Genomic DNA, 12,671 nt, shown 5'->3' on the forward strand with positions numbered 1-12,671 from the left:
ATGCTTAGAATACAAAAGCATGGAGGTTGTGCTTGAACTGTATAAAACACTAGTTAGGCCACAGCTAGAGTACTGCCATCAGTTCGAGTCACCACATTACAGGAAAGATGTGATTGCACCAGAGAGGCTACAGAGGAGATGTACAAGACTGAAAAATTTAGCTGTAAGCAAAGATTGGATCATCTGGGGTTGTTTTCTTTGGAATGGAGGAGGCTGAGGGGAGACTTAATTGAGGTGTATAAAATTATGTGGGGCCTAGATAGAGTGGATAGGAAGTTTCAATTTCCCTTAGCATAGAGGTTAATAATAGGGGGCATAGATTTGAAGTAATTGGTAGAACAATCAGGGGGAGGTTGGGGAGAACCCTTTTCACCCAGAGGGTAGTGGGGATCTGGAATGCACTGTCTGAAAGGGTGGTAGAGGCAGAAATATTCATCACATTTAAACAGTCCTTGGATATGCACTTTGTTGTGTATCTGTAAAGCATGCACTCCCATGTTCCGCTACCAGGGAGCTCATCCCCTGAAGTCCCAAGGGATCCCAGCATCCCTTGGGAGCACTGTGTATAAGCTGGCCCCAAAGGCCTGTTCCTCACTCTGGAGTGTCTTATTAAAGACTGAGGTCACTGTTACTTTAACTTCCCTGTGTGCAGCCTCACCTGTGTTAGGAACACAATAACTGGCAACGAGAATACGAATCCAATGCAAAGATGCAGCAAACTGTGGGCATCCTGGAGAAGATCTCGGAGGGTGAGGACTGGGAAGCCTATGTCGAATGGCTAGGCCAGTACTTTGTAGCCAACGAGCTGGACGGAGAAGGAAGCGCTGCAAAAAGGAGAGCGGTCCTCCTCAGAGTCTGCAGGGCACCGACCTACAGCCTCATGAAGAATCTTCTGGCTCCGGTGAAACCCACAGATAAGTCGTATGAGGAGCTGTGTACACTGGTTCGGGAGCATCTTAATCTGAGGGAGAGCATGCTGATGGAGAGGCATCGGTTCTACACGAGCCAGCGATCCGAAGGTCAGGAGGTGGCGAGCTAGGTCGCCGAGCTAAGGCGACTTGCAGGACAATGTGAGTTTGATAGCTACCTGGAGCAAATGCTCAGAGACTTTTTTGCACTGGGCATTGGCCACGAGACCATCCTACGAAAACTTTTGACTGTAGAGACACCGACCCTCAGTAAGGCCATTGCAATAGCACAGGCGTTTATGTCCACCAGTGATAAGAACAAACAAATCTCTCAGCACACAAGTGCTAGCAATGTTCACAAATTAACTGGAACTGTGTTTGTGAGCAGAAATGTACAGGGCAGAACCCATGAGTCTGCAACTGCCAGCAGGCCTCAGGTGACCCAGATGACTCAGAGTCCCCAACAAAGGATGAATGCAAGGCAATTCACACCTTGTTGGCATTGTGGAGGCTTCCATTCGGCCTATTCATGCAGCTTTAAAGGGTATGGTTGCAAAAGATGTGGAACAATGGGGCACCTCCAACGAGCTTGCAAACGAGCTGCAAGCTCTGCAAAACCTGCTAACCACCACATGGCAGAGGAAGATCGGTCCATGGTGGATCAAAGCAATTTCGAGCCTCAGAGAGAGGAGGCAGATGCTGAAGTACACCGGGTGCACACATTTTCGATGAAATGTCCACCTATAATGCTAAACGTAAAATTGAATGGCTTACCCGTAGCCATGGAACTGGACACTGGTGCTAAGCCAATCCATCATGAGTAAAAAAATGTTTGAGAGACTGTGGTGCAACAAGGCATTCAGACCAGCCCAGAGCCCCTTCCACATGAAACTGAGAATGTACACCAAAGAGCTTATCACTGTCCTGGGCAGCACCATGGTCAAGGTCACCTACGAGGGCACGGTGCACGAATTGCCACTCTGGATTGACCCGGATGATGGCCCCATTCTGCTTGGAAGGGGCTGGCTGGGCAAAATCCGCTGGAACTGGGATGACATCTGAGCGCTATCACATATCGATGAGGCCTCATGTACCCAGGTTCTTAACAAATTTCCTTCCCTTTTTGAGCCAGGCATTGGAAACTTTTCCGGGGGCGAAGATGCGGATCCACTTGGTCCCAGAGGCACGACCCATTCACCACAAGGCGCGAGCGGTACCTCACATGATGAGGGAGAGAGTGGAAATCGAGCTGGACAGGCTGCAACGTGAGGGCATCATCTCTCCAGTGGAATTCAGCAAGTGGGCCAGCCCGATTGTTCTTGCACTCAAAAGTGATGGCACGGTCAGGATTTGCGGCGATTATAAAGTAACGATTAATCGTTTCTCGCTACAGGACCAATACCCACTACCGAAGGCAGACGACCTATTTGCGACGTTGGCAGGGGGAAAGACGTTCACCGAACTCGACCTGACTTTGGTCTACATGATACAGGAGCTGGAGGAGTCTTCGAAGGACCTCACCTGCATCAACACGCACAAGGGACTGTTCATCTACAAGAGATGCCTGTTTGGAATTCAGTCGGCTGCAGCGATCTTCCAGAGAAACATGGAGAGCCTACTCAAGTCAGTACCATGCACGGTGGTCTTTCAAGATGACATATTGGTCACGGGTCGGGACACCGCAGAGCACCTACAAAACCTGGAGGAGGTCCTCCAGCGACTGGATCACGTAGGGCTGTGGCTGAAGAGGTCGAAATGCGTCCTCATGTCAACAGAAGTGGAGTTTTTGGGGAGAAACATCACGGTGGACGGCATTCGGCCCACAGATGCCAAGACAGAGGCTATCAGGAACGCGGCCAGGCCACAGAACATCATGGAGCTGCGGTCGTTCCTGGGACTCCTCAACTATTTTGGTAACTTCCTACCGGGGTTAAGCACCCTTTTAGAGCCCCTACATGTGTTATTGCGCAAAGGAGAGAACTGGGTATGGGGAAAAAAACAAGTAATTGCTTTTAAGAAAGCCAGAAACATTTTATGCTCCAACAAGCTGCTTGTATTGTATAACCTGTGTAAAAGACTTGTGGTAGCATGTGATGCGTCGTCATACGGAGTCGGGTGTGTATTACAACAAGCTAACATTGCGGGGAAGTTGTAACCTGTCGCCTATGCTTCCAGGAGCTTGTCTAAGGCCGAGAGGGCCTACTGCATGATTGAGAAAGAGGCATTAGCGTGTGTGTTCGGGGTAAAGAAAATGCATCAGTACCTGTTTGGCCTCAAATTTGAGCTGGAAACTGATCACAAGCCCCTCACATCCCTGTTCGCTGAAAACAAGGGGATTAATACTAATGCCTCAGCCCGCAAACAAAGGTGGGCACTCGCGCTATCAGCGTATAACTATACCATCCGCCACAGGCCAGGCACCGAGAACTGTGCGGATGCTCTCAGTCGGCTACCATTGCCCACCATAGGGGTGGAAATGGCGCAGCCTGCAAACTTGTTGATGGTGGCGCAGCCCGCAGACTTGTTGATGGTCATGGAAGCGTTTGAAAATGATAAACCGCCTGTCACGGTCTGCCAGATTAGGACTTGGACCAGCCAAGATTCTCTGCTGTCCCCAGTAAAAAACTGTGCACTGCATGGGTGCTGGGCCAGCATCCTCGTTGAAATGCAAGAGCCAATCAAGCCGTTCCAGCGGCGAAAGGACGAGCTGTCCATTCAGGCAGACTGCCTGTTGTGGGGTGACTGCGTAGTGCTACCCAAAAAGGGCAGGGAGACGTTCATCTCAGATCTCCACAGCACACATCTGGGTATAGTAATGATGAAAGCGATAGCCAGATCACACGTGTGGTGGCCCGGTATCGACTCTGACTTAGAGTCCTGTGTAAGGCAATGCAGCGTATGTGCTCAGTTGAGCAACACGCCCAGAGAGGCACCACTAAGTTTGTGGGAAAGAAAGGCTCCCGACCGCCTCACCTTGCAAATAGTTTTCACTTTGATTTTGGCAGCGGGGGGGCGGGGGGACAGGGGGGGGAGTGGTGTTGTGTATCTGTAAAGCATGCACTCCCATGTTCCGCCACCAGGAAGCTCATCCCCTGAAGTCCCAAGGGGTCCGAGCATCTCTTGGGAGCACTGTATATAAGCCAGCCCCTAAGGCCTGTTCCTCACTCTGGAGTGTCTTATTAAAGACTGAGGTCACTGTTACTTTAACCTCCCTGTGTGCAGCCTCATCTGTGTTAGGAACACAATACACTTGAAGTGGCGTAAGCTGCAGGGCTATGGACCAGGAGCTGGAAAGTGGGATTAGGCGGGCATTTTTCGGCCGGCATAGACACAATGGGTTGACTGGCCTCCTTCTGTGCTATTAATTTCTATGATTCTATACCCCATTTTTAGTTCTCGTGAAGGGTCATTACCCAAAATATTAAATCATATTTTCTCTTTTTAGATGCTAATGAAATTACTTTGTGTTTCCAGCATTTTCTGTTCTTATCATTAACACTGATATCTTAGGTTCTGGGCTAGTTGTTCTGGATGCTGAAAGGATTTTTGATTACACATTAGACATTTGTTATTGCAAACACTTTCTCAGTTGGATAAAAACAATATAATTGAGAATGGTCAGTTACCTCAATCAGTCATGTATACCTTCCACATATCCTGGCTCATTTGAACTGAATCAAACTCAGTAATTATTTTAACTTTTTGGAAATAACAATTGATTTGAAAATAGAACACATTCTGCCAGTCCAGAGAACCGTGTTAAAACTAACCTCTGTCTGTTCACTATCACTTTTCAGTACAGTCCGCTTTAAAACTTTTGAATATCCATCACCATCTTCAATTGTAATTGGTTCTTGCTCTGCTCCTTGCATTATAACTTCCTCCTTTTCAATGCCATCTGGTGAAACTAAGCGTCGGATAATCTTCCTGGTAACCTTAAGGGAAAAAAACGAAAAAATAAATGCTTAATAACTCACTCATGCACATACAATTTATCATTTCACTTCATTACACCTCTGTTACTTTTAGCAATTTAATAAGGTGCAATGAAATAAGTCCCCATCTATGTTTAAATGAAAAAAAAGGGAGTGCTACATGGAGATTAGTCACGCTTGGTATTGCATTACCTTTTTCACAATGGTATTTCCATGTTCATCCGTGTATTGTTCTTCTGTGACTGACTCTGGTAGAATATCAGGCATGTCATCAGCCTGGAAATAAATAATGCTGTATTAATACCAAATAATGGGGTAAAGTTTCCACTTTGGGCGCAATCAGCATTCTGGGCATAAATTGCGCTCCAAATTGTGCTGGTTTTCCAAAGTGAATTTCTTGTTCAAAATTCTGCTCAAAGTCATTTGCATTTCGCTGAATGGTTTGTGGGAGATTTTACAGTGCGATAAGGCAGCATTTTAGAGGGTAATTGTTTACTTTCTTGCATCAAAAAATATTCCTTGATATATTTAAGAGTGGTAATCTGGCACAGTTTTATTAATACAGCTGAAAATGGGTTTATCACAAAATAAGCATTTTATTAAGAGTGCCTAGTCCACCCCTTGCCAGTAACCAATTTTAACTAATTGAAAATGACTTAAAAAATTTATGCAGAACCATTTACTAGTTCCATTGGTGCACAGTAGTCAGTTTATTCATAAATGAAGAGGCAATAACAGGGCGGTAAGGCCTTTCCAACCAGGGGTAGACGGAGGGCGCGACCCATCAGCAATTGCCCCCAGGCCGGGCTGGAGGAAACAGGTATCTGCTGCGCCTGGTGCTCCGACCCCTTGTCAGCCAAGCGCTGATCCCTTAGCGACCGACCACTTCTTTTTGAATTTATTTAGTGAATTGGCCTCAACAACTTTCTGTGGTGGAGAATTCCACAGGTTCACCACTCTCTGGGTGAAGAAGTTTCTCCTCATCTCGGTCCTAAATGGCTTACCCCTTATCCTTCGACTGTGACCCCTGGTTCTGGACTTCCCCAACATTGGGAACATTCTTCCTGCATCTAACTTGTCTAAAGTCAGAATTTTAAACGTTTCTATGAGGTCCCCTCTCATTCTTCTGAACTCCAGTGAATACAAGCCCAATTGATCCAGTCTTTCTTGATAGGTCAGTCCCGCCATCCCGGGAATCAGTCTGGTGAACCTTCGCTGCACTCCCTCAATAGCAAGAATGTCCTTCCTCAAGTTAGGAGACAAAAACTGTACACAATACTCCAGGTGTGGCCTCACCAAGGCCCCGTACAACTGTAGCAACACCTCCCTGCCCCTGTACTCAAATCCCCTCGCTATGAAGGCCAACATGCCATTTGCTTTCTTAACTGCCTGCTGTACCTGCATGCCAACCTTGGGGATTGTATTCCGTGAATCTGTCTGTTTTTAACCCCTACCATTGGTTTGTTGGTGACGGAGTAAGCTAAATTCTCCCTGTTATTAAATTGGATTTTCTGGAACTTTACTAGTGTCCTGCGAGATACATTTCACAATGTTGTCCATTTTTCAATTTTAACTGTAAATCTCCGCAATTATCAAGGCTGCTTTAACACTGCCCAACAGAAAACTGGCGGATTTCTTTGCGTAAATTTCAACTTCCCTCCATTAAATAGGGGTCATCCAATATACTATGTGCACCGTCTTGCAACCTACTTAGAACTGAGCAAATAAACTCCGAGCATGGCAGGCAATCACAAATGTCACTGAAGACAAGCTTCAGACTTGCACTTTCCAGTTAGGAGTTCAATCCCCAACCAATGCAGCCATTAGCACACCTGTAATTTATTTGCTAACAACCAATATTAATGTAGCAGAGAATTCCAAGATACATTGTGGGAGTAGACGGGGATGTTAGGACACAGTTTGGAGAGGTGGCATGGTAGACGAGATAGGTTTTGAGGAGACTTCTGAAAGGTGGGGAGAGATGGAGCAAAGTAGAGGGGGTCAGTAAGAGAATTCCAGAGTGAAGGAATATGAAGGCTGAAGGCTCTACCATTGATGGAGGAGAAGACAAAGGGCAAAGTTCAGCAGACTATAACTGTATGAGTGCCGAATGTGGGCTTGGATGTAGGGCTGGAAGATGATGCATAGATAGGATGAGGCAAGCCTATAGGGAATTGTAGATGAGGGCGAGGATTTTAAATCAATGCACTGGGTGCTGGAGAGCCAGTGGAGGCTGGCTATAAGAATTAGTTGACAGATGCTTGGAACTGAATGTGTGATACAATGCAAGCAACAGAATTTAGGTTAAGTTTGGGTTTGTGCAGGGAAAGAAAGAAAGAAATAAAGACCTGGATTTATATAGTCCCTTTCACGGCCACCGGATATCTCAAAGCACTTTACAGCCAATGAGGTACGTTTTGGAGTGTAGTCACTGATGTTTTGTGGGAAATGTGGCAGCCAATTTGCACACAAGCAAGCTCCCACAAACAGCAATGTGATAATGTCCAGATAATCTGTTTTGTTATGTTAATTGAGGGATAAATATTGGCCAGGACACTGGGAATAACTTCCCTGCTCTTCTTCAAAATAGTGCAAGAAGCAGGAGCTAGAGAGGCTGTTAAGGAAAGCACTGGTAAAGTCAAGCCTGGAAATGCTGAATAAATGGATGAGAGTTTCAGTGACAATGAGGGTGAAGTAGAGACGGAGGCGAGTGAAGGTGAAATAGGCTGCCTTGATTTTAGAGTGGATGTGGGATTAGAAGCTCGTGATATTTTTGTTTACTGGTGTTTCTACTTCTTCTCCATCTTCAAACAAAAGGTTTGAAATTATAAAAGCCACAAAAACAAACAACAGAATGATTTTCGATGGCACAAGGAATAGCAACAGCTTACAAGGTGACAGAATAAAGGATGATGTAATATATTTTCCTTTGTTCTTTTTTTAGCAAAAATTAGATGTGAATGTAAAGCGGCGCTCTGCACTTTATACACTCACATCTACATTTATTAGTAAAATTAGAAGAAAATATATCTGGATGAAATTATCTGAATGTGTTTATATTATTTTTGCTAGCTAATCTTTGAAAAATATGTGCGGATTTTGCGGCCAAGCACTCCTAGTGTGGAATGGGACTTAAAGGAAAATCGTGGACCTGCAGTATCCCATTTTGCTTCCATTTACATTGGCCCAGAATTTGCTGAAAAAATAATGTCGTATGAACAATGCACAGGCCTATTAATGTGTAAATTGGCCAGCAACTTGTGGCGAGGAAGAGATAACCCATGAATTGCAAATCACCTCCAACTTGTGGAGTCTAATTCCTTCAGGTTGTGAATTGTTGTTTTATCGCTTTTTTTTTGTCGCTTTTATTCCAATCTTTGTTTCCCTCTCTAATTTTCTTTCTTTATCTGGTTTGACATTGAATTCACCACTTTAATTCACCCTCCTTCCTCTGTTTATTTCTAAATCCATTGGTTAAGGAGATACACTGTTGTCCCGTTGTTCACCAAGGTCCCAGATGCCCTTTTGCCTTTGCTGCGCCATTATGACCTCGCACTTCCAGAGCAAAAATAAACATAACACCGCTCCAAAAATAAAGGAGGGCAATTTTCAAAATGGCAGTCCCTCCGCACCATCCGAGCGGTGAGTCCTTACCAACCTAAGGCCGCCTCTTTGAGGCGGTCATGGCTCTTGTAGAAAGGGGCAATTTCGGCTCCTTACTGTGTAAAAATTAGTAAATTTAAATGTTCTACAAATTGATACAAATGAACCTGAGTTACACTGGTGGGTAAAGAAGGATCGTCAACCATCACATTGCCCTCCCCTCCCCCCAACATACCACTGAAACATAATAAAGTCAAATTTTACTTGATAAAGATGCAAATAAAGTATGGAGATTTTTGAAGCTTTTTACAAAATAGAGCGACGATCTTGTAAAGCTGTTGATACATATTCAGAGTTGATATTAATATCTGAAAATACAATGTTATTGCCTTCTGTTGATTGGCTATGTTTATAAGGCTAACTGGGGTTAGTCAAACATATTTCCATGAATAGATGTACTTTATGCAAACTTATGTCGTCACAAACACAGCAAATTTCAAATGGAAAGAAAAAATGATCAATAGCAGTGGACACTTCAAAGACAAGCAATAGTGAAAAGAAAAGAAATTGCAAGCAAAACGGAAATCTCTTCCTATGTCTTAAAACAGGTTATCTTTAATTAATGTAAAACTTCTCAAATGCTAAGAACCACAGCTACTCACACCATGCCACGAATCCCAACATGCATCAGTACAAAAAATGGCTAACGCTGATTCCGTGCACACAAACAGTTTGATCTAAATTGAGAACTAACATATTCTATACTTGATCAAAGACCAGCATTCCAGCATTGGGTACCTGAATGATCACCCGTCGGCGGATGACCCTGGTGGTTACTATCTCCTCATCAGAACTGCTTTCCAGTTCCCCCAGTTCTTGCACTATCTCCTGGTGAAGGCAGTCAAGCAGACAGGATTGCAAAGCTGACAGACTGAAGACCCACACTATTATTCATAGGTTTATCCTTTTCAAGGCTGCCCTTTGCTTTAATCTATCACCTTTTCATAAGGAATTATTTCATGTAATCTGTGAGTTAACAATTTAAATATTGGATTTCTTGTTGCAGTTTTCAAAATCTGCATTTACTTGCTCTCACCTGACACCTATCAGATTACGTTATTGGCACTATGGAGTGCTCTGAGGACATGAAAGGCTTTATATAAATGCAAGCTGTTTCTTAAGAGCATTATAAGGTTAAAAACAATTGTTACTAGTATCTATGGAGTAAAATATGAACCTTATTATTTGAAAACTACATTTCTTGCCTTGATATTTTTTTGAACATTTTTATATATTTCATCCCTTTCCAGATCTTCATCACAGCATGTGTCTACCACAAGTGACCAGCTCAAAAGCTTCTGCCAATACTATCCCAAACAGGCCAGTCTGAGGTGTACAAGAGTGGACTGGGGATGGCATTCCCACTGATTGTCCTTTGATCCATATGAGGAAGTGGAAAATGTCTCAATTTTTCCCAACATTGATGTAGCTGAGATGAGAATCAATGGCACAACACCAGTTGCCATCAATATTGCTACTCAAATCTACTGCATCAAGTCACCCACTTTTCACTGGTTTTTAATTGAGAGTAAATTCAAATTAAACATGCAAGTTTGGTTAGTCCAGAGACAACCTATTTTAAATGAAAATAATTTTGTAGCAGGAACAATTTTCTGTCAAAAACATACAAGCATTGTTCTCAAAAGAGTGGATCTGACCTCAATAAAGGTTAGATTACGAATTCTTACATTAAAAGCGGGTCTGCTATGAGAACTGTTGAAAAAAGCACATCAGAATAAAGTACAGTTATTGTTAGTATGCTGTATCTGTCTATTCTAATAGAACTCTATTACCACCCAAGAAAGCAGTTTCCTACCAGCAACAACAACTTGCATTTATATAGCGCCTTTATTGTAATACTACATCCCAAGGCACATCACAGAAGCGTAATCAGACAAAAATTGACACTGAGCCAATGAAGCAGACATTAGGACAGGAAAGTGGTATGTTTTAAGGAGGGTCATAATGGGAAAGAGAGGTAGAGAGGCAAAGAAGTTTTGTGAGGGAATTCTAGAGCTTAGGGCCTAGACAGCCGAAGGTAGCCCCGTAAAATAGTTGGGATGAAAGAAGAAGGGGATGGACAAGAGGGCTGAGTTGGAGGAATGCAGAGTTCTTGCAGGGTTGTAGAGCTGGAGGAGGTTACAGAGGGAGGGGCGAGACCATGGAGGGATCTCGACACAAGATGAGGATTCTAAAATCAGGTATTCGGGGACTAGGAACCAATGTAGGTCAGTGAGCACAGGGATGATGAGTGAAAGAACTTGGTGTGAGATAGGATACAGGCAGCAGAGTTTTGGATGAGCTGGAGTTCATGGAGGGTGGAAGATGAAAGATTGGCCTGGAGGTAGAGCATTGGAAAATCTCCATGTGAGGTGAAAAATCAGAAAGCTAGTGTAGTAATGAACAAGTTAGTACAGCAATAAAACTGATGTTTTGTATTGCTGACAGAAAAAAAAAATCACACACTATTTTAAAATTGATTATCTACTTTTATACTGCTAATTGTTCGGTTCAGATTCTGGAGCCCATAGCTGGCTCCCTGTGTTTCATGATGTATGATTCTGTAATTGAGATAAGGGAGTGGGATTTAGTAGTATAAATGCACAAAACCTAGTCATGGACACCAGTGTTCCAGAATCTGAATGCAACGAGTGCCAGTATAAAAGTGAGTAATTTCTCTCATGTCATGTTCTTTTTATTTTAAAAAATTGTTCAGTACACTGGAGTCTCACTATTATATTCTTACCTTTTCTAGTGATTCCTCCTCAAAGGTTGTCTTAATGTTCTCCGGCTGTCCCTCTGTTGTTTCCACTATAGTGGGGCCAGCTGGCTGGGGAGCTGGCAACCCCTCACAAACTTGAACTTCGTCCGGCTCCTGTACAATGGGACTTTGTTCCTCTATCCTCAGTGTTACCATCTCTGCAGGTTGCTCATTTGCCTCTTCTTCCTCCTGGACATCAGACTTTTCGAGTTCCTTGCATTTTCCTAGAAGGAGATCAGTGAATTCCCCACCAGTCACTGCAGGCTCTGGATTCCTCACTCTGTCCAGAAAAGATTTAATATCATGGGGATATTACAAACATTTGGATATTAATAATTGCAACCAAAGATTAATTTTGAAACTCTTTTCCCTCCCTCACTATTCTGAATTCCCGCAGTATAAGTTTGCCCAATAACAGCCTAGAGTGTAAAGCTGCAGTAAGCAGTGTTCTAATGATATGCAGGTCAATGTCAGGTCCAATTATGATTTCCAATCAGTAAAACCACATATACAATCAAAATTAAATCACTCTTAAATCAACAACTTTCAATATATTCTGGTTACCTCAAATTCCAGCAACAATTGTTAAAAAAAAATACTTCTGGAGTGCAGCAACTGGAAGCTGCTTTGAATGAGATTCATACTGACATCCAACACACAGATAGTTCACACAGTGACACACTATGTGTTAATGTGCCTGACATTCAGCACAATAGCATTTCTTTGCACTAGAAGGGATTTTTTGGTGAAACTATTAAAAGTGATATTTTCACCTTTAAGTCCGAGAAGAGATCAGGCAGGCAAACAGATCCTGGCCACCACGTATGTCATGCTAGAATTAGACAGTAGAAGACTGTCGCCAATAGTGCCACAGTTGACGTCCTCCTATTTCCTTCTCTTTCAGTGGAGAATCTTATTGACTTCCCTGTTACCCTGTCTTTTCAGCCCAGCCCCAACTTTCACCCTGCTTTCCCATTGGAAATGATGCGAGTTTTGGGTTAAAATAGTGGCCATGCGCTACCCGTTATGTTCCCGCAACCCCAGGGCCTCCGCAGTGCCCCATGCTGTAATGTGAACCCTGCCGCTATTTTAACTGTGAAGTGGGTGAGGCCTGAAGCCGCCAGCGAGAGCTGACAGCAGCAGGATCAGGGCCAGAAGAGGCCCAGGTAAATTCATTTTTTTTAAAGTTTCCTTATGGGTCATGAGGAGCAAGCATGAGGCCAGGAAACCCCTTCCATTGCTTACATTGCCGAGTTCACTTCCTTGACTCCCAGTGGCCTGGCTCATCCTGCAGCCGTCAGATTTCCTCACGCCCTCCATATCATCAACACCAGCTTTAGGTGGGAGTCAGCAATAAGAACATAAGAATTTAAGAAATAGGAGCAGGAGTAGGCCATATGGCTC

At 43.8% G+C, this 12,671-nt stretch overlaps 1 protein-coding gene across 6 annotated transcripts in view; it reads right to left on the reverse strand.

Moving 5' to 3' along the window:
• Positions 1-12,671, reverse strand: part of ank2b (ankyrin 2b, neuronal) — a 1,291,078-nt gene that overhangs the window by 42,038 nt on the left and 1,236,369 nt on the right. For all 6 annotated transcript variants that reach the window (XM_070871180.1, XM_070871178.1, XM_070871177.1 and 3 more), the window contains 4 exons: positions 11,253-11,547; positions 9,245-9,334; positions 5,036-5,119; positions 4,679-4,843 (listed from right to left, as the gene is read on the reverse strand). In XM_070871180.1, coding sequence (XP_070727281.1) covers positions 4,679-4,843; positions 5,036-5,119; positions 9,245-9,334; positions 11,253-11,547 — 634 coding nt within the window. The remainder of the gene's footprint in view (positions 1-4,678; positions 4,844-5,035; positions 5,120-9,244; positions 9,335-11,252; positions 11,548-12,671) is intronic.

Source organism: Pristiophorus japonicus, chromosome 2, assembly GCF_044704955.1.
Source record: "Pristiophorus japonicus isolate sPriJap1 chromosome 2, sPriJap1.hap1, whole genome shotgun sequence".
Taxonomy (NCBI): domain Eukaryota; kingdom Metazoa; phylum Chordata; class Chondrichthyes; family Pristiophoridae; genus Pristiophorus; species Pristiophorus japonicus.